The following is a 22,697-nucleotide window of genomic DNA, read 5'->3' on the forward strand; positions in this document are numbered from 1 at the left end:
AGCGGTGAAGCTAGTATTTTTTATGAACAAGACCAGGGGCGAGCAGCGCTCACCGCCTCCTCTTTTCCAGTGTGCCAATGTGTGCCCGCCGGGCTATGGCACAGTTTGTTCGTGTGCAAGCAGCCTCAGAGAAAGCAGAACAGCTTATTTGTAATGCAGGTGTAATTGGCTTTTGCAACCTGTCTTTGAGGATAATGAGTTACCTGGTGACAGGTTCCCTTTAAGCATTTCCACATTTTGATTGTGTTCATAAAAACTGCATGTATAGAACATCAATTCGATATTATACAACAGAGTTTTAGACATGAATGGAAGCAAAAAAAAAAAAAAAAAACCCTTTCATTCTTGGAAAAACTAATTTCTATAAGATGACCTTTAAAACACAACTTTTATCCACCACCCCAGCATAGGCCAGAGTCCAGCAATCTATGAATCAGTACCAAGTGTACTTTCAAAAGGCAAAGTGCAAAAGTGAAGGAATAAAACAGCAACAGGCCAAGAAAATAAACAGTTTAGAGATTATTTTTCTTTTTTAAAGCTCTTCAAGCATTTAACACTTTCACTTTTATTACACAAACAAGTAATAACCAGCCACTTCAAGCCGTTTTCAGCCAAAGTAATGTAAAAAATTCTCAAGGATATTTATGGCGCTATTTCCGCAAAGACAAACTTAAAAAGAAAAGACAGCGTTAAGAATTTCTTTCGCTTGGAGATGACAATTCATTTGGCTTCTTCAACAAGAAGCTTCAAGAAAGAAGCTTTAGAAAGGTAACCGGTTGCTGGGAAACCATTATAATCGGAAAGAATTATAGGAGCTACTTTGCATTTTTAACAGATTTTTTTTTTTTTTTGTTCTTCATCTTTAAGAGAGTTTTCAAAGTGACATATGCCGCTTTCTTTTTATGCCGTTTTATATGGTCATAAAACATTGTGCTTAAGAACAGACCCTTAGATGATTTCAATACAAGTGAATAACCCTGTTACACCCATTATGGGGCTATTACTGGAATGGCCCTAAATGAGGTCAGATGGGCCAGAGATGCCGAACAAGCCCATTTTTATTGTTTAATGACATTAAACGCCAGTTCTTTTGATAAGTTACACAGTCAATCACTTGAGGTTATTGCCAATTGCCGGTTTTCTGACAGTCCAATTTAATCCGTTGTTGTTCTCCTTGTGACAGGCGAGATGGTGGGAAAATTAACTTAAGAGCTCAAATTCTTGCTCAAGGCAACTGATGTAAATGATGATGCTCAGGTGGCAAGATGGACACAGGAGAGGATTTAATTTCAGACCTGCTCTGGGCTACTTCTGTCAAAGGAGGACAACAATCCTAGGAAGAGCTGTATTATTCAGTGGCTTTCTCATGCCCTCCTCCATAAAGATTTTGTAGTAAATGACCCGTTTTTCAAAGAGTGGTAATCGGGATTGATTTTGTCTTAGTAGTGGATAAAACCACCGCACCCTTCCCAAATAATACTGCTCTGTAGAGCTTACAAGCCACAGCATATAGGGATCCTATTATAGTGCCATTTTATAGCTGAAAGATCCTAAACCATGCCTCGTCTGGCCATACTCATCCGCTGAGGTTGGGCAAATGGTAAATTTGGTCAAGCTTAAAGATCCTAAACCATGCCTCGTCTGGCCATACTCATCCGCTGAGGTCGGCCAAATAGTAAGTTTGGTCAAGCTGAAAGATCCTAAACCATGCCTCGTCTGGTCATACTCATCCGCTGAGGTCAGCCAAATGGTGAATTTGGTCAAGCTGAAAGATCCTAAACCATACCTCGTCTGGTCATACTCATCCGCTGAGGTCAGCCAAATGGTGAATTTGGTCAAGCTGCAAGATCCTAATCCATGCCTCGTCTGGTCATACTCATCTGCCGAGGTTGGCCAAATGGCAAATTTGGTCGAACATGCGTGCATTTTAAGCGAGGGGAAGGGAATTAGCTCTTGCCAGACATCTCAGGTCATGGCTTATCTACTTTCAAATTAAAACGATTCAGCACCAAATTTTGACATGCCCAATCCTTTCATAGAAGTCATACGAAACAAAAGGGTCAAGAGACACCATACAGGTTAGATGGTCAACTGTTGAGCTGGTGTTTATGGTCACCATTAATTTGTGTTTCTCCATTTAATATGCAGAATAACCTCAACAGAGCCAATGAGTGTACATGTATGGGGCTGTCCACAGAGATGCCAGTGGGCCATGCCCGGCCTTAAGGACCAAATACCCATTAGACAGACAATAAGGACGACAAAAAGCTCTCCCAACTTCCCCATAGACATGCATCCATAGCCCAGCACACATGAAATAGAGAGGGAGTCTTCCTACATCGGCAGAACAAAGAGAGACTTTCCCCATCCATATCTCCACCAATATTGGCCTTCAGAAAAATAGTTATGGAGGCCCCAGACTTATGAGAATGTCAACCAAACTGATAAAATAAAAAAATTGAAAAAAATTTGGACAACTGTCATCGATGGGTGCCAATAATCTTGGGCATTGAGGAGTAAAATATTTCTACACATATCAAAGAAACTGAATACGTCTACATACAAACTGTAACTATGACATTAGAAACATGGGACGTATATCCGTGTGCATAAAGCCTACAGTATTGAACACAATCCAAAGTTTTTGTTGCGCGGTCACTTGATATATTTTATTATGTATTCTTTGGGTAAATAATCACATTCTAAAAGAAAGGTACGTTTCTATGTCAGGGTGTTTCCTTCCTGAAGGGCCAACAAAGAAGTTTCCCGTATCATGTATCTGTATGGTGACATGTCTCCCTATGTTACAGGAAAATAACCGGAACATAAAGATGATCTTGGCAGAAGTGTGATATGAAGAACTTTTTTTTTTTCGTAGTCATTCTTAAAAAGTCCATTAAGTGTCAACAAAACCCAGGGTCATATAACCTAGAGGAACTGGGCTGGGACAGACTTAAAAGGACATCTACCACCAGAATGAGCTTGAGGGGCTCCACTAACACCTATGGAGCATGGAGCCCGTCAGGATCATTTGCATTCAGTCCATCATTCTGGTAGTAGATTCCCTTTAAGCTGGTTTCACCCTTTCTGAGGGTCTTTCCCTTTGGCGGGGAGCACCTGTATTTTGCTAACCTAACTGCTATAACTCACTCCTCATGCTCCCCCTTCTGCATAGAACTTGATTTTCTTGCTAGCAAGATGGAATTCAGCAGAGATTTTTTTTAAATTTAATCAGGAAAAGAGTAAACATGAAATGTAAAGGAGACATTTTTGTAGACCCCAAGATATACCAAAGTTTCTCATGTTCATTTTTAATGAGAACATATGCACATATATAGTGTTCAGTATAGGAGTTTCCATTATCACGTACATAAAATCCATGTTTACGCAGAGCACATTCCTGCACTACAACGCTCTTCACTTTATGAGGCCTAATCACGCCGCCTGATTAAAGGGAGGATTTCTGTATCACTAAACACCAGAATCCTTCATTAACTCAGACTGCATTTAACCAGTCATCAACTCTTACCCCGTAAAACTTGAGTAATGTTTAACCCTGTTCTGCTTCACAGGATAGGGTAAAGAGTGCATAGTCAGCCCTGCTAACTGTATACTATAGAGAAACTTTAAAGATTGCAAGGACAGTATATAATCAAAGGGAATTTTTATAAAGCAAACTTTACATTTTTAAAAAAAAAATTTCTCTAGTTAAAGGACATCTACCACCAGGATGAAGAATTGTAAACCAAGCACACTGCCATACTGGTGCATGCCCCCTCTGGCAGGATATGTTGTTCTTTTATCTTCTTATGCCCTGGATTTTAAGAAAAAAGGCTTTAAACATTATGCAAATGAGCCTTAGGGGCTCCAGGCCCCATTAACACATATGGAGCCTGGTGCTCCTTAGGCTCATTTCTTAATTTTAAAAGCTATTTTTTTGTAAAAACCAGGAAATAAGAAGAGAAATGAAGAGCAGATCCTGCCAGAGGGGGCACGCACCAGTATGTCATTGTGCTTGGTTTACATTTCTTCATCCTGGTGGTAGATTTCCTTTAACTTTTAATCACAACTGAATAGAAATATATATGTTATCCACTTGTCATGTTCATAGTGGTTCCTAAAGAAGGTGGGAAATACAATTTCCTTTGAAATGAAATTCTTTACACCTCCTTTCGCTGACCTCCGCACAAAGCGAGAAAAAAAACAAAATGAAATCATATAATCATGTTAACTTTCCAATTACATGTGCAAAGAAAACATGAACAATATGCCAGGAGCTCTTCTCCTCTCACCTTCCTCTCTTATTCCCCCCCCCCCCACTTCGTTTTTCGTTATGCCGAATTTTACTGCAATTTTTATTTAACTTTTTAGCAGTGGACAAAAAAAAAAAATGAAATTAAGCGAAGGAAAAAAATAAAAGTACACATTATGATTTGAAACTTGGCTCGGCTTGTCGATGTATGTGTGAATGTATATATATATATATATATATATATATATATATAAAACAAACCAAAAAAATTCTAAAAAATAATAATAAAATGATGAAGGGCTTGATGGGATTATCGGAAAGAAATTAGGAAAAACCACAAGAAAATAAAAGTAGGGCCTGTATGTACAGAACATTGAAGGAATCTTCAGAAAAATAAACCCAGAGGGGAAACTGACGCAACATGTTTTCAAGAAAAAGAGCTAAGTTGGGGAAAAAAAAAAAAAGTTGAAAACATTGAGGCTTTCAAATGCAAATCGGGCAAAGCATGGGATGCAAACTTTAGTTAAGCTGATGCTGATGGAGATTTAGCCATAAAGGCCTTACACAAAGCCTAACTAGGACAAAAGATAGTGAATGGCTCTAAGCAGCAGGCGCTGGCTTGTCTCCATGGAAACGCCAATGGGGCCTAGTTAAATTTTTCCCTTCTACTTCCTGAGGCATACAAAAAAGGCCCGTGGGTACCCTAATCCCACCACCTTACTGGAGGGATGGGGGTCAGAAGTTTCCCACATATTAGAGAAGGAATAAAGCAGAAGCACTCAGCCACGTAACACCTTTTAATCCCCTTTCAATGACAGGAAAGCAGAATGTTTATATTTTACTCATCAGGAAACACAGGGTTAAACCTGTTCGTAGGTCATCTAGAAAGAGGCTAAACCAAATAGTAAAAAAAAAAAAAATTGCATATGGAACTTTTTTGTGGTAAATTCTTATGACTCTTCTGAATCATCAATAAAATCCTAAAATCTGAAGAATTATCATGAGGTAAAAAAAAAAAAAAAAAAAAATTGGGACCATTGCAGACCACGTTAAGTAGCAAAATAATAGCTCATTAAAGGAATCCACAATATGAGAAAAACCTCCAATCTTGTATTTTTTTTTTTTTAGGAGTGTGATCTTAGAAAATTCTAAATTTGGGCTCCTCCATACATTCCCAACAGTCTATGGCCAATATTATAGCCCAAAATGTTCAGTGGATGATTTTTGACTGTGTTTACCGTAGCTCAAATTTATTTGCCTTTTCATCTTATCCAAAATTCAAGCAATTTTATATAACTATGGAATTAAAATTGCTCCACGAAAAATATATACTTAGCATATGGAATACTATACTATTCCGATAGGAAAATTACTACATGTCAACTGTATTGTAGGTCAACACATTAGGCACCATTTTGTATAATTTTTATTCTAGATATCTGAAGTCAACTTTTTTTTTTTATAGTAGAATATAAACCAAAATAAAAAAAAAAAATAATAATAATAAAATAATAATAATAATAATAATAATAATAATAATAATAATTAATAAATCAATAATAATAAAAAAATAAACCAAAAAACAAAATAGGTAAAAAAAAAAAAAATTGTATCCATCAGCGGCTACTATGATATACCAGAAAAGGTTTATAGACAGAACAATGTTTCTATAGAATTTGGCACAGGAAGCCTTGTAAGTGCCAATTCCACAACTGATACTTCATTATTTATATGCATGCTGGGATAAATATCATTTAATTACTAGAGACTAATTACATCTTGGAATCTCCCCAAAAACCATCTCTGGTTAACTATTTCCCCGTATTAAAAAAAAAATGTTTTCTTGTTAAACACTCAAATCTCTTATCCATCCTGACCCAGGAAATACCTCTAGGACAAGCAAACACCCTTTGTCTGCTGGGGGGGGGGGGGGGGTCATTAATTCTGCACATACAGGCCCTAGTGCTTGACTACAAATTCATCTGTATAAGTGATTATACAAGACATGGATTATCTCTACCCTTAATTGGGTTAATAGAAACAGCACAGACGGTTCAGAAGTGCACTCACAGGTAATGAGCAATTTACAAAAACCAAGGGAGTCTGCAGGGCTCCAGAATAAAATATCCATCCACGTTATATCAATAGTAGCATTGTCACCCCAGCAAACCAGGAAAGAGCATTTCTGTAGGCTATGTAAACATACAAAGATTTAAAAAAGCGCCAAATTTTTTACGAGAGATAAAAAAAATTTACCACTATCAGAATATACACGGATAGTGGTAAGTTGTGCCATCAATGTATGATCATGGAGTATCCAAAAATATTGAAGGATCCTCAAAATCATGGGAGTAAATACCAGAGAGACACAGTGCCACAGTTGACTGGATCGGACATCGTAAGACCCATAGGTGACCCACCAGTCTGCAGAATGAAAGGGTTTTGGTACCTGTGGTCATGTTCACAAGGCAACAGGATCAACCTTTACCTCCGCCATCATACACCAATGGCCTATCCTAAAGACCTTCCAAAGAAAAAACCTCATGTTCTGGTTTTCAGATGCAATTTTAGATGTCCTAAACCAGGAGTGGAGTGAAATAAAGAGTTGTAGTATCATCCTTCAATCATATATTCTCACCAGTTTTAATACTCACCTGCTTATGGCATCAAAAACAACAACATGGGGAATCACCTACAAGCTTTACTTCAACACAATCCATAATTTATGAGAGATCCACCCATAATATTTGTAAAATTAACAGTAGACCTTCTCCCAAGACTGACCAATGATTGGTCAGAGTCCATTCAGATGGAGAGACCTCATGTACTACTCCGCTTCCCGCTTGATTCTCTTATTCAGTGGGATGCATGAGAATGTAAAGAAGAATTGGCAAAATTATCTTCGTGTACATATTGCCTCACATGTATTTAACCAAAATTATTGAAAAATGTTGTCGATCCGGCAACAGTCTCGGCAAAACTCAGTTCCTCTACATGTGTTTAAAAACATAGACATTACCCAGATCTCATTATCCAGATCCCATTATCACCCCCCTCCTCTTCTATCCTTATCTTTATTGGTTCCTTTTGATAAAGCATTCTTGACAAATGCTGATATCCGCTCCCAAAAAGTAACATCGGTGATAAGATCCATCACATAGGAAGTGTCTAGGTCAGCACAGCAGACACATGTATTGGTTTAATGCAAATAACACGTTAGACCGGTTTGCAACCTTCCACTTGGGTTCGCACATTCTCAAAAAAGACAAACAACATTTGCCAGGTTCAATTAGCATAGATTCGACAAGTCAAGAAACTGTGGACACATGCTTTTAAGATAAGTCATTAGGGGGTCATTAACTTATTTTGGTTATTCCTAATGTAATCTGATCATACTGAGGCAGCCCATACTTGTCGATTTCTACGGGTTTGGTTGACCACCTAATATGAATAAAGGCCTCCCTTGCCTCCCCTCGATGGCTACTTAGGTTATTCGCTACAAATATACTGGTCAAGTGAACTATGCAGACATACATATAGGGAAAGTGTGTATCTAAAGTTTATTTCAACAGCTTGTAAGGTTATTTTACCTTTAATAGTTCTAACATTTGGATCAGTATTTTCATCATTCAGCAGAACTCCATTTAATACCCGATTAGTCAAAAATTGCTGAAAATTGCCCCCAGTTATTCTGGCAGTTTCATCCCTAGTGAATGCTGGAGATAATGGATGGGCAAGACACATGCTTGACCTTCCACACCCCCAGTGGGTTGTGGAAGTTCTTCCACACCATCAATTAGTGATAGCGGGACCCCTGTTATTCTGATCATTTGAGGTCCCAAAAGTAAGATCCCTGCCAAACAGATTTCTATGCCCTAGCCTGTAATTAAATTTGTTACAACTTCGAAATGTGTTATTTGTTAGTGGTCCATATATTCAAGTCATCAACCAAAGGCTCTTTTGACTAAGAAATATATAATTCTTAATAAATAAAGCTGGCAAAACAACCTACATAGTTGTCTCACCAATGCCCACTTGGCCAATACGTCGTCAGTCCTCTCCTCAAACACATGCATGCTCTGCAAGGACATAGGTTCCAAGGACCATCTTAAACTTCATGTGTTGGTTGGGCATCATTACACACTAATATGGAGCAAGATCCAAACTGTATAAGACAGAACCTTCAAAAACTTTTCACTTGCGAATACAACGTGCAATTTTGGGAAACCAAAAACCCGAGCCACTGCAGAGTTCATAGTGCAAAGCCATACATAAAATGGAAGAGGATGCACAGCAATTGTAATCATGCAAAGCCGCTAAACTTCTCTATGGTCAGGAAATAATTGTCTCAGGAAAGGTCAGGAAGGTGCTGCACGGCTCAGTGATTTATATTTTTAACTCTGGTGAGCAAAGATTTTATTCCTCAGAAGAGGGATTAATTCCTGAAGGAGGGAAGAAAAAACATACAACATAGGGCCCCAGCTGTTCCAGTTGGCCTCTGACCTTCTTCTTCACTAAAGTGTGATTTTTTTTTTCCCCCTCACCCCTCTTGTGAAGCTGTAGCTCCCCTCCCCCCTTCCTCACAAGCCCAGACACAAAAGCTTCCTCAGTGCCTCTTGTTGAGGCAGCACAAAAATGTTTCTGGCTCCTTTGGCTAATGAAGTGTGTGGGTCAAAATGACTGTTTATATATGTTAATCTACTTCCTCTCCGTGCTCGAGACAGGCCTCTCATTCTCAACACAAGCCGAGGCAAGAGCCATTATAAATCCCTCACACGCATGAGATATGGGGAGTTCTTCTAGAACCATTTTATAGTATTAGGCCTTTGTTTTATATCCAAATATCTGACAGAAAGTTGACCAACAGGAAGCATAATAAGCTGTGGTAGCAAAATACTTATGTGAGGCATTGAAAACCAGGGCAGAAACCATTCATTATCACCCAAGGCCAAATGTTCAAGACCAGTTTTGGTCAACTATGGTCAGGTTGGCGAGATTAGATTTTAGTAGCGACTACCATCTTTCATTCTTCGTTACCATCAAAAATTAGATCTGTGGCTATTGGAATATGGCTTTGGCAGAGCTTTTCATTGGTCAAGGGCCCTATAAACCACCCTCCCCTCAACCTTCTTGTCCCCTCCGACGAAGGCCAGTATTAGACCAATATTTATCTAATATGTCCTTTAATCTAGACTAGGTTTTTTTCCCTTTATACTTAAGTGCCATATGGTATAATCACAGATTAATCTTGATCCGTCACCTTGGCTGACCTAAGCTAGCTTTGTGTTGATGGGGTGCACTTCTGTCATATGGCATATCTAATATCTGTAACATCGTCTCGGACAATAGCCAAACATCACCTTACTGAAAATCAAGCATTTTTTACTTAGAGTTCAAGAGCAATAGAGTTCATTGCTTCAAGTCTAACACATGTCCACCACGTAAGGCTTCAAGTTATGAAATTGCCCACGATTGTACCATATATGGGGCACCACTTTACACAAATCTTAATAATCATACCTTATTTTAAAAAGGGCAATAGTCAAAGTAGTAAATCGAAATACAGTAATAGATGGAATAATTACGCAGGAAAGTTCAAGTGTTCTCCATACAAGTCAATCTTTCACTGTAGCTAATCATTGCATCTGGGCCAGGTCTTCTGTTAGGACTCATGAACTACTTGGTTTAAAAATGCAAATCTTTAACTAGGAACGTCTAGAATCCTAATTACAGAGGGCAAAGTGACCTAGACACAAGATGGGTGGTGGGAATGTGACCTAAGGTGGACTTCAAAATGTGATGAATAAATGAAGACTGATCATGCAGAACTAACCACCGTAGACATTGTATATCTCGGTAGAAGCTTATGTGCAACAGGATTTAATACTGAAATTTCCTAGGTGAAGTACTGCACATGATTTATAGGCAAGAACTTCTGGGAGAGATAAACCAGATGTTCTTTCCATGGTTGGTAGTCACATGGTGAAGTGTATGAGAATGTTTTGTCAGCCCAAAAATGGTCATACAAGGATAAATTACTTCTCGGAAAGGATAATCTTATAATATATTATGATTCAGACCTCTACTCAATATGATGCCCAATATGATGCCAGCCATTTCCTCTGTGATATGTTGCACCCTTACATAAATGAAGGATGGAAAAATCAACCTCTATCCACTAGAAAAAGAAGGCCCGAACATACAAAATTTTCACCCTGACCTCAAGAGACATCTGTATAGGATTGAAACTTAGGTGACCCAATGTGACGTGCTTTCATGAAAAGGGTCCTACCATTGAGGTGTCCTGAATGGACATTCTGTAGGGTATTCTTCAGCAGTTTTTGGACCATTTGGACATGTTCTCAATGTCCCTAGAAAGTATTTTACACTGCATATAATGTATAGCTATAGATAGGTGCAGGGGTAGAGGTCACCACTGAACCCTGATGTTTGAGTTGACAAAAAGGCTCATCTACAAGCATTATAAACGATCCATCATAGCTAGAAGAACCACGTATGCTATGTAATAGATGGTAATAAATATAATAAGCGCACTTTGAGCGTTGACAGATATTTCGCAAATCCACTGTACAGATGAGACGTTTATACGTGAATTGTATACATTTATCCACCCACATCATCATATGTCTGTAGGGAAAACTTATCTACTCTCATGTATAGAAGGATCAGTAACCTGGGGCAGTGTTCTGGTAGATTCACAACAGACTGCCAGAGAGGTATGCAACGTGTTTACCCAGAAGATGAGTGCAGACACCCTGGGGCTATGGAAAGGAAGACAAGTTCTTCGCTGGGACAAAGGCAGAACAGGAAGTCTGTGCCGGATTATCTGGGCCCCAAGGCTGTGAACCTGCTTAGCTCAATACGTTTTGGCAGCTATCAGGGGTAGGATTTCGTTTATCTTCATTGACAAATATAGGTGAGTGGAATGCATAAAAAAAAAAAAAGTTTTTTAATGATACACCCATTCACAAAAATAGCAATGAAGACATCCACTAAATGATTTATGGCCTGAGCACGGAAATGATAAACTACAATCTTATAACGTTCATCAGAAACATTGGAATTTTTTCTTAAAACAGATGGTCAATTTGGATGGGTCATGACATGTAGGGGACAATCAGCCAAAATCTTCATTCCAGTTATTATCATATCCAATTAAGAGAATGGATGTTTTTAGCTGGAGAAACGCCTAAAGCTAAAAGACACCCAATGTATTTTTTGATTATTTTTCAAAATGCAGAGTATATGTATACATCTCTTTGAAAGTGAAGAGAATATTGACCAAAAACTAATGTGAGCCTTGATTCTCAGAAAGCTTTTTGGATAAAAATGTTAACTTTTGATTTCAACATAGTCTTGGCAACTAGGCCATAGATTATATTGAAAGTACAACATTAATGGTCCCACTTTCCACAAAACTTCTCTAGTTTGGAGATAAGTCATAACCTGTTATGTTCAGCCAACGATTCTTCACTATCAAAAACCAAATTAGGGAATAAAAAAAAAATTGGATTTCCAAATTTCTTAAAAAAGAAAACAACCTGAACAGGTACCTTGATGACCATCTAGGACTATAACTACAGCATTTGCACAATGTTATAACTGATAAAAGCCAACAATGACCTACCTTGGTCTGGCAAGGTGGAAGGGGGCCGGGCAGCTGAGAGTGCAGCGCCTAGGAGGACACCCCAGAGAAGCAACGACCTTCCAGAGAACATCCCCACTCGGCTAGTGCAGGCCGCTTGAATCCATGAGGCCTCCAGTGTCAAGAGGAGACGAGCCTCACGCTGTTCCTGAGCGAACAAAGAGAAATATGAGTTACAGGTTGGTCGTTCAACTAACCTTTCATCAACAAAAAGAAAACCAGTAAATGGGACACACGCAATTTAGTGGCCTACTCATGCATGTATCCACATGGAAGGTCATCATGTAATGGAATGATATTGTATATACGTTGATTACCTTCATGGACAGTTGAGAAGCTAATTCTAGGAATTTGGGGAATTTATTATTTAATATATGCAAGAGAAGATCTCAACTCCACCACTAAAGATCATGTCACAGAGCAGGGTTGTGGAGAACCTGAATATTGCGTTCTGACATTAGAAGTGGAGAGAGAACAGACAGGAAACATATTAGGCTGATTATACACTTTAAACAAACATAAGGAGCAGACATGTGACACAGTCTTGGGCAAAATTTAGACTTTTTTTCTTCTTTATACAACAGTGACCCAACAATAGGTTCAAAGTCATACAATGAACTTGAAGAGGAAAAAAAAAACCAAAAAAACATTGACTCATGTAAGCAACTTGCGCTAAACTGGTCATCAAATTTTACCACCATAAATGATGACACTTTCAGAACTCATTCTGACCTTCATCGATACTGACTGGACTAAAAAAAGGCATCATGTGTATAAAATTTTAATAAAAAATGCAGAATAAAATATTAATTTAAGGGGTTTAACTCAATTCATTTTGCCCTTTAGTGTAACTGGCCAACTATCAAATGTGTACGGTAGACTGGACATCACCGATCCTACAAGTCAAGTTCACAAGAAACATTCTGGTGCTCAATCTGATAGACCAAGCTCTAACAGAAATTATGAGTCTAGAAATGACCTAAGTAAACAATTCCCGAAATCGAGTATTTACCAGCAATGATTTATCAAGTACAGTATAAAATAACTTTATCCAGTAAGTTTCTGCATTACATTTTAACCAGGATCGTCCTCATACCAATAGAAGTCCTATGAGACCCTCCACACCGTGACCTTGTGTCAACTTTTAGTTAAACTGCCCATACTCAAATGCAAAAGGTCTCCAATAATCTCTGACAGCAAAGAGATCAGCACATAGAGGAAACAGAGGAAGTCCTACATCATACAAAACAATTGTCTTGTCGGATATGAATTACTGAGAGATTACACTGGGGAATTAAGGGGAAGAGTTACAAAACAAATGCTTAATACTGAACAGTCTTAAAGGGCACCTACCACCCCGATTCTACCTATAAAGGTAGAAGGGGTGGTAGGTGGATGGATGGGACGTGAGGATAGCCCTTTTTTGGGCTAATCCTCACGTCCCGGGTGTCTTTTACAAAACTTTATTACATCTATATGCCAATTTTTTTATGCGGCTACTGGGGCGTGGAGTAGCCGGACAGGAGGCTACTAGTCGCGGCTACTTCACGCCCCAGTTATGGTTATTCAAGTATCATGCACAAGGTCATATGTAGAGGTCTAGGGGCTCGTACTGTACTTCTCATTTTAGAGGAGGACATAGAAATATTCCATCTCATATTTAAGTACATTTCTAGAGGTAAAAATCCTTATGATATAATATCACATGGAGGCAGTAGAAGAGCGCTGAAGACTATAAGGACAACAACTCTTGGGTCAACTGAAAGATGGAGACGACATCACCGCTGAATCGTTCACTCAATGGTGATAAGACACTCCCCTTGGTTATGTGTGCACTTTTTGCCAAGCTTAGTGTGCATCTGTAGGGATCATTCCTTGGGTATTGCCATCTTCTGAACAGATGCCATGGACTAGACCAAGTAAATAGGTTGTTTTGGGGGCAGGTTAATTACTTTGAGAACCCATTGACTTTTTAGTTGGCAAACAGTGAGAACTTTCATTGGCATAAAAGGAAAACAACCAAAAAGTAGACTAGAATTTTTCCAACCCTGGGGGTCAAAGATGACAACGCATCACACTCAACCTTCTACCATGTTGACCCACAAGCAGGAAACTTAAACCCAATGTAGATGTCCAAGCTTGTTGTCTTAGAAATGTAGGCGATTTATTGTATCTCCGTACACAATACTGAGATTGAAACCTTTATCAATCACCAATACAACTCACATCTAATGGGGTCTCACATAAACATGTGGTGCAGCTGCCCAGATGGTCATGTGGGAATAAGAGGTGAAAAGGCAAATTTTATTCTAACACTGTTAAAAGGTGTGACAAAATTGAAGAACAGATGGAACAATACTATCAATTATAATTCGGGGCTATCCTTTATGTAGAGGCATCAGTGAAGGGTGGGATCGGCATTCTACCATAAATGATTGAGAATATAATGCAACATATGCCAATTTTGTCAATACATACAACCTATGTAAATATCCAATTAACCCAAAACAGCCCGCACCCCCTCCTGATGCCTTAAATTCCTGTGATCAGGCATCTCATGTGGCTCATCTCCCCAGAAAATAAAATAATTGGACAATGGGTTTGGACATACTTGTTCCAATGTGTACTAGGCCTTTAATAAAATGTTAGAATAACAGCTGCGGTGCAGTTTAAAAAATCCTAGACAACCCCCATTAAACCATTAGTTAGCTTTTCTTCAATATAAACATGCCATAAAAAAAAGGAAGAACAGCATAGTCTGGTAGACTGGAAACTAAACATGTCAAACAAGGACGAAAGACTTCCTCAATTGATCAGAGGGCACGTCAAGTATCAGGAGATACATAAACCACTCAGACACTTCTTTACTGTTGAGTGATGGTCGATTCCAGGGGGGGATTATCCACTTTCCTTTATGTTACAGCTTATGACATCAACATAATAAAAAAAATTGTAGAATATAAGGTTAGATAGGTCTACCTCGTAGGAAATTCGATGGAGGTTTAAGTCTGGTCCTCTAAAGAAAGCCAATAAACATAGCGCCAAGGAGAAGAAAAGATGAAGTGAATTCCTCTCGGCAGCCCCATACTACTCATTAAATCATAGCAAAGGTCTTAAGGCCCACTAAGACACTATTAATATAACATTTTATGTTTGATGTACTAGAATATAGGAACATTGTGAACATACAGGGCATACAAGAGCACGAAAGACATGAAAATTGTAAAAGGAAAACTCTAGAAAGACACATAGTACCTACTAGATCAAATTACTTTGGGCGGAAGGTCAACCAAGACAGGACAACCACCACTCCCATTAAATTGTTACACTTGAAGTAGGACCTCAATACTACATGAAGGCTCATTTTACATACAATTGTAGCTTAGCCTTCCATTTTCCAGATTGTTTCATTGTGTTGGAGAAGTCAGAGCACAATAGGTCCTCCAGGACACACCCTAAAATGTTATTATTTTTATAGGAGGTCATCAAAATATCAAAGTGTTAAAGGAACACTCCAGTCACAGCTGATTTATTGAAATGGTTTGAGCACGTTTCTAGAAATACAACTAAAATAAGTCAAGCTCCTCCCCAGTTGGCTCCTGGTTTTAGGATACCCCTGGGCGACAGAGCCTCACTAGGCCCAGTGAATTCATGGTGGCATTAAAAATTAAGACACTAAAACAGTCTCCTGTTCCCGAAAGTATTCCCTAGTTTATTATCCCAAACACCTCCTTCATGGTTATTTTATATAAACGTATGTATGGAATCATTACATACAGTCTTATGTGGGCCCCCCCAGCAGCTCTGAGCCCTGGCACTTGCCCGGGTAAGCCCAATAGTGGCGCTGGCCCTGCTCCTCCCTTCAGGCCCTTCACCATGTATTATTCAATGAAATAGCTTTGACGGGGGGTGTTCTTTAATTTATTACAAGGCTACGAATGGTAAGAGGGAAACTTAAACTCCCTATTCTATTATTTGAAAGGGCTGCTACTACAACACACAAGTCTTATAATATGGTAAATGTAGCTTATTGGAATCAGATGCTGGGAGCTGAAAAAAATATATATAAAAACATGTACAAGTATACAAGCAATTCATCGTTCAACTCATTGAAATTACTATTCTTCAAGCTCCGTTCCAGAAATAATTAGCAGGAAATAACACACAAAAGATCTATAAACTAACCAGCAGTACATAAATTATTTCATTCTAGGAACATAATTACTGCAAGATATTTCACATGTCTGGAAAACACTAAATAAACCAATATAAAATTTGGAAGACTCAAGGAACAGGAAGTGGCAAGTGTCTAACTTTTTTGTAGGTCCCAAGTTGCTTTAGAAAGAAAAACAGAAGTAAGAAGACCACAAATTTGCAGGTGGCCTGGAAAACGTCACAACCTTAGTGAAAGAGAAGACTATTAACTTGTTTTCAGAAAATGTAAAAGGTGTTGGACAACCCCTTTAAGTATATTACCGACACATATTCTTGGACCCACTGTACGTAGATGTAAATATAGCTGTCAAGATTGGTGCATGGAGGCTTCAAATAGCCCGGATTCAGATCAATAGCTTTACGGGAATGTCAAACATGCGGTGAGAGACACACTTTTTCTGAAGGTACAATAATCTACTAGATTGAAATAGGACTTTACAACAGTTAATCTCCAGAAGAAGGAATGTGGTCAAAGTAACAGGTCAACTGAGGAAAATTACTTTCCAACCTCTCATGGTCTAAGGCTGTCCACAGACAACAAGATATGTGTAGGCCGAAAGTGGTTCTTCACCACACATTTCACACCCAGAATAACTCAATGATGTTCTTGTTGGCACAGCCAGTATATGTTACCTAAATTGAGTGGGTACATTGAAAAATAATTCAATCTCTGGTGTGAAGTTAGTAGAAGGGCCAATAGAGGATCAAGTGAGAAAGAGCCAGATGCAACCAAAGATATCTGAACATCTAGGGAATATGGTGGGCTCTTAACGTCTTTAAAGTCCAAAGGTGGATCCCAGGGCTGACACCAGCACTGGAGGCAGACCTGTGCAAGTGCCGGGTCCCAGAGCTGCGCTGGGGTGGGGGTAGGTAGCACATGTAAGGCTGTACATAAGGAATCCATGAGTGAGGGGGGACAGTATCTAATGAACCCATAGTGGGGTCCATGAGCGCGAGGCGGGCTTATATAAAATAACCATAAGGGGGTGGGTTGGTATGATAAACTAGGGAACAGGAGACCGATTTAGTTTATGAATTGTGGATGTTGCCACGTGAGTTCACTGCAAAGGGGCCCATTGAGGCTCTGTCGCCCAGGGGTCTACTGAAACCCAGAGCCGACCCTGGTGGATCCTATTCTCTGAAGTCATTTCTATATATATTTTACTGATTTTAATACCTATTTAATCCTTTCTCTCAATGATATAATTAGAAGTGGAGAGGTTTTTGTTGTAAGCTTGTCTAATAGTCATCCGGCGAAGCGTCCATATACGGAAGAACAAAGAGTTATACGCCTGGAAGCAGCAATCTATGAAATAGACATGGATATGCCCTTATTACTGTACACACCTGGAAGACAAAAGAAGTAAAAAAAAAAAAAAAAGTCCGGCAACCAGATGGCACCAGCCTGCAATAATCCAATAATAATTTATGCCTCCTGTCGGTTACTGCATTGCCCTAGTTTATCAACCACCAAAGGACTACGTTAGCACTCAGCATATTTTGTGCCTAAGAGAAGCATTGTTAGTTTATTTAGGGTAATATAATTTTTTTTTTAATGAATAGGTTAGTGCTGATTCTATCAAGTCCTTCTGAAGCCAATATCATTCATGTATATTGAAGATCAAAAGGCAGAAGCATCACCTCATACAGCCATTGTCATCTCAATAAGAGGCATAGCCCAGTAGTAAAAATACATCGATTACAGCTCTTTAACTGGCTACACCAAAACTTTACAGCTCTAGTCCTTGATGTCTCAGTTTCACAACAATGCATCCCTGAGATCTCCTAGATCTATAATCGAGACCTTGCTGTTTACGGTTGCAGCCTCATGGTCACCGGCCAAAAATAACCATAATAACAAAAATATTACACAGAATGAAAGCTCAGCCATTTAGACTTGTGGAGGGGTAGCCGAGGTTGTTAAGGACCTAGTGTTCCTGAATACATTTCCAGGTTTCCTTTCATTGGAAGATTATTGGACTATTACAAAGTCATAAACAACCTTATCTTGATCAATGACAGTGATCGATGGTTCTACACAGGTTTTTATAGCATAACGTGGTGACAAACCGATTTTCCATTTGCTGGTATGATTTGGAAGCAGAATTTTGGCAGCTTCACATTCCGTTGGCTCCACCTGGTCTTGTGTACCTTTGAAGGCATCATGGCCAGTTGACTGTGGTCAATGGTCAATCACATGTCTTTCCTCCAAATCTTGAGGAGACAAAATATGAAGTTGCAACATGTTTTTCTAGCATCTCTACAAATCTATTCTAGATGAATTTAGAACATTTAATCCTTGGTAATAGCCCTTAAAGGGAACCTGTCAGCAGAAAATGATCTAATACACCACTAGCAGTATGTTGCCAAGCAGCTGAACACCTACCAGATTGTGTTTCTTTCATGACCCAGTGTGGTGGCATCTTTCAGAAAATCCATTTTAAAATAAGAATAAACTTGCTGTATAAAGTCAAGGAGGAGGGGATTATAACAATGAAGTCAAGCTCTCTCTTCCTCAGAAAGTCACCTTCACTGTAATCATTGATCCTGAATCTAGAAACATCACTAAACAGATCTCCTGAAGTCCAATACATGTCGTAGAGGGGGAGGCAATCAGAGACCGCCCACATCTTGACTTCAGTGTTAAACTCTCCGCCTCCTTGACTTTATGCTACCAATTTACATCTCACTTCAAAGTTGACTTTCTGGATGATGCCATCGCACTGGGCCATGAAAAAAAAAAACTAATAGGTGTTGTGCTGTTTGACAACATACTTGTAGTGGTTTATTAGGCCAATTGCTGATGACAGGTTCCCTTTTACACTGAACTATTGTCTAGAAAAGATGGCAACTCAAAAAAGATGACAATATTCTCGGTTTGGTACAGCCCGCTACACTACCCCATCAAAAGTGTCTGTGAGGAAAACTCTTCTAGTCGCTAATGGCAACCAATCAACAATCATTTTTGATAAATCTTCCCTAGGGTTAAGCAAATGAGTCTGGTATATAATCAATATCCCCCAGGCATTACAGTACTAAAATGGTCAGTGCCAAAATCAGAAAAGTAAATCATTGATGCTCTGTAATGGGATAAGAGGAAATTAATATCTTCAAGGCTCCTATTCTAATCTGGCTCTATAAGGAAGTCATGTCTACCACATTATAACCAAGAGTGTGGATGAAAAAAACAAAACAGATGGAAACACTCATCTGGGAACATAAGAAAACCAGCACAGATTGGTTGCTCCATGATTGAGCCCTTTGACGGTCAGTTTAAGGGCCAGTCCATCTGGAAACCTAATATTTCCAAGATTTTTCAAACCACCTGTGAAAACAATTCCATGTTTAAGTCATGTGGCCTCCAGCTTCCTCACACCTAACCTTATGTCACTACCCAACAGAGCTACTTCAAAGGCCAGTAATTAAAGCAGATGGTCATTGTCGCCTATTTGGAACTGAGAAGACCTGCAAAACAGCCAGTTAGACCCGAAAAACAAACGACCCTTCCATATCCAACAAGGATAAACTTCTAGTGCCAGTATGTACTTGGATAATATCTCCCAACCTTTTCTTATATGATGTCATACTGTTTAAATTTTTGATGGATATCTGGATTACGGAGTCAACATCATAGTCCCTTTACAAAGGTGGAAACTCCAAGTGCTCAATGTTGACATTTGGTGGTCATATTTGAAGGATCGAATCCGCTCATGACCTATTAGGATTGACAGGACAACCCAAAACAGAGTGTGGCAAGACTGAATATCGACTCAATAAACATCCTTACGATGCAGATTGGACTTGGCCAAAGATGAAAAAATTGGATGAGTTGGATGAGCCCAAATCCATGATGCCCATTCTTTAAGAAGACTATAAAGGGCCCCAAAGTTCTAGAGATCTGGTGGTTTTTGGGCAGATATTTTGATCTCCACCCCCCAAGGATCATGTGACTGACTATATCCCAGGTTTTGACACTAGGTACCAGTTACAAAATTGAACCTAAGCTTACCAATTCTGCTGCAGCATTGAAGATACCACAAAATAAAAAAAACTTTCCAATATGCCTCCATATATTCTCCAGCAATACATAAAATGAAATGTATAACCTGCCATGACAGTGAATTACCGCATAAAGCCAACATACGTAATAGAGTTTTTCTAATTAGGTGTCCAGGTCCTGAGACGTCACCGTAAAGTCGCCCCCAGGCACAGAACTGTAAAGGTTGCACAGACGCCATCTCTCCAGCCAACAGGTTGAGATAAGCGAGACAAATTATCGACGTATGTGGAACGCCAGCATTTAATCTAATTATTTACTGCAAATCAGACACATTTGTAACACACGGATGGAAACAATAGAGCCAGGATTAAATGAGCAAGAACTGGAGAGCAGGACTTGCCGGAAACCAAGCGTCACCTACAGCAAAAATTTCCAAACCACGTCAGTGTACCGGGAACAGAGAACATTTTTGTCATAGTAAAATAACTTCTAATTTTCAGATGTTGAATCACATGTGTCAATGTGTCTCACTCCATAAAATGGAAACAGTTTTTGGTCATTTCTGGGGGGGAGGGGGCACCAACAACGTGTTCATTATGACTATATTTGGTGTCTATTAAACGTACGCCCCTGGAGGTAACATCCTAAAATCATAAACAGGGAGCGTAAATAATAGGAATCTAAGGTTAGGATTCATCACAAGAACATCCAAACAAGACTCAAGACAGGTTCATGCTCCTCTGGATAGGAAGGCAACCAGGGACTAGAAGTCCTACAACCCCTTGGGTCTTCAGATGGTCCAAAATGCATGGCCTATGGGACAGGTTTTACAGGCAAAGAGCCAATGTCTACTTATCGGATAGTGCATAGAGTTGTACCTGTTTAAACAAATACAGCAAAATTCAGGGGGGATATGGGATGCAAAGTAGAGGATAAATAATAAAAAGCTTCCTATACGGAAAGAAGTTACAGATGTTAATCCTCAAGCTGGGACCATAGTACGGTCATGGAATATTCTATTATTCCGAACCTCTCCAACACCATGGCTACTGTGTAGCAATGCAGGATAGGAGAGAAACAGTGACATATATTCAGAATGGTTACCTATACACTATACTGGGGGAGATACTGGACCATCAATGATTTACTAGTGACAGAAGAACTACAGATACCAGGATAACCTTAGATGGGAATGATTGTTGCCAACTTTTAGCACAAGTTTAGGCAAAGCAAATTTTTTAGTGATCAAATCAAGTACTGCAAAGATCATAGAATATGATATAAAAGAAGATTATATTATATACATGTAATAGGTAACAAAAACATAATAAAAGCAAAGTGAAAACTATTAGATAATGTTTAGAGATGAAGAAATAACTCAATCCCCTGGATGGAAAGTTGGACAGAGAACCATAGCAGAGTCAGACATTCAAGTCACCTATTGTACAAGAATGAAAACATAGGAACCGAGCAGGAAACTCTGATAGAAAACATATGTGCCGAACCGACTCCATCATCAAAGCCAATGAGCAAAATAACCCAAAAATTAAACAGATAAAATCCAAAAAAAAAAAAAAAAAAAACCCTTGGTCAACAACAAAGCTGAACACCAACAGTGGATGGAAGTAAGAAAGGAAATATTTACCTACTTAAATGTTTGGATTCCTTGCACAGGAGTCTTCTCTTTTATCCTTCCAAAGCTTTCCGCAGTTAAAAAAAAATAAATTAAAAAAAGTTTGAAAAAATAAAAAGTTTTGTTTTGCCCTCAACTTCCAAGCAAAAAGAGTTCTTTTTAATCTCTCTTCCCCAAAAAAGGAATAACCACCAGGATAGGGTTACGTTTTTAGCTTTTTAGTAAAGAGACAAAACTACTTAAAAAAATGGCTAAAGTTTTTGTAGAAAAAGGGAGAGAGAGTTTAATTCAAACCATCTGGTGCCCTTAAGACAAAAATGTGGGCTGTATGCAGCACCTATAGGAGATCCAGGCAGGAGGGAAAGTTAGCAAAATTAGAAAAAGTTTTCTTCCAAGAAACGATGAAAAAAAAATGAAAAAGAATCTGGCAGATGATAAATAAAGAAGCTTTTTTTTGGGAACAATGTATCCAGATCTGCTAAGTGTGCATGAGGCAGTAGTGTATCCCTCCAAGTGTGCAGGATTCCTTGAGCATGGAGAGAAGTGAGGCAGCTCCTATTCAGACTTAACAATACACTGCAATCCCATCCCCCATGTTCCCTACAAGAATTTGCAGCCCCTCCCAGGCAGAGTTCATTTACACAATCTCCTCCCTACCTCTCACATTTCTCCCTGTGCACACTGGGGCTTGTAGTTTCCATGCTCCCTCCTCTCCCAGGCTGCGCTCAATGTGCATACACATAGGCTGCAGTGCACACTGACATGTGAGGAGGGAGATGCGACTGCTGACCTCTTACACCTCCAACACTGTCTGTCTGTCTCATATCTATCTATCTCATAACTATCTGTCTCCTATCTATCTATCTATCCATCCATCCATACAAAGAAAGTACAAGCAGCACAAGATAGAGAAAAATATTTAAGTAGGTGC

General features: G+C 39.0%; 1 protein-coding gene across 6 annotated transcripts in view; it reads right to left on the reverse strand.

The window, feature by feature from the left end:
- Positions 1–22,360, reverse strand: part of FGFR1 (fibroblast growth factor receptor 1) — a 47,137-nt gene extending 24,777 nt beyond the window's left edge. For 2 of the 6 annotated variants that reach the window (XM_072149270.1, XM_072149269.1), the window contains exons 1-2: positions 21,783–22,358; positions 11,901–12,066 (exon numbers count right to left, since the gene is read on the reverse strand). In XM_072149270.1, the coding sequence (XP_072005371.1) occupies positions 11,901–11,991 (91 nt within the window). In that variant the 5' untranslated portion in view covers positions 11,992–12,066; positions 21,783–22,358. Of the gene's footprint in view, positions 1–11,900; positions 12,067–21,778 lie in introns of all 6 variants that reach the window. The other 4 variants (XM_072149268.1, XM_072149266.1, XM_072149265.1 and 1 more) reach the window with 4 other exon arrangements.
- Between the last annotated feature and the right edge of the window lie 337 nt (positions 22,361–22,697).

Source organism: Engystomops pustulosus, chromosome 4 (genome assembly GCF_040894005.1).
Source record: "Engystomops pustulosus chromosome 4, aEngPut4.maternal, whole genome shotgun sequence".
In the NCBI taxonomy this organism is placed as follows: domain Eukaryota; kingdom Metazoa; phylum Chordata; class Amphibia; order Anura; family Leptodactylidae; genus Engystomops; species Engystomops pustulosus.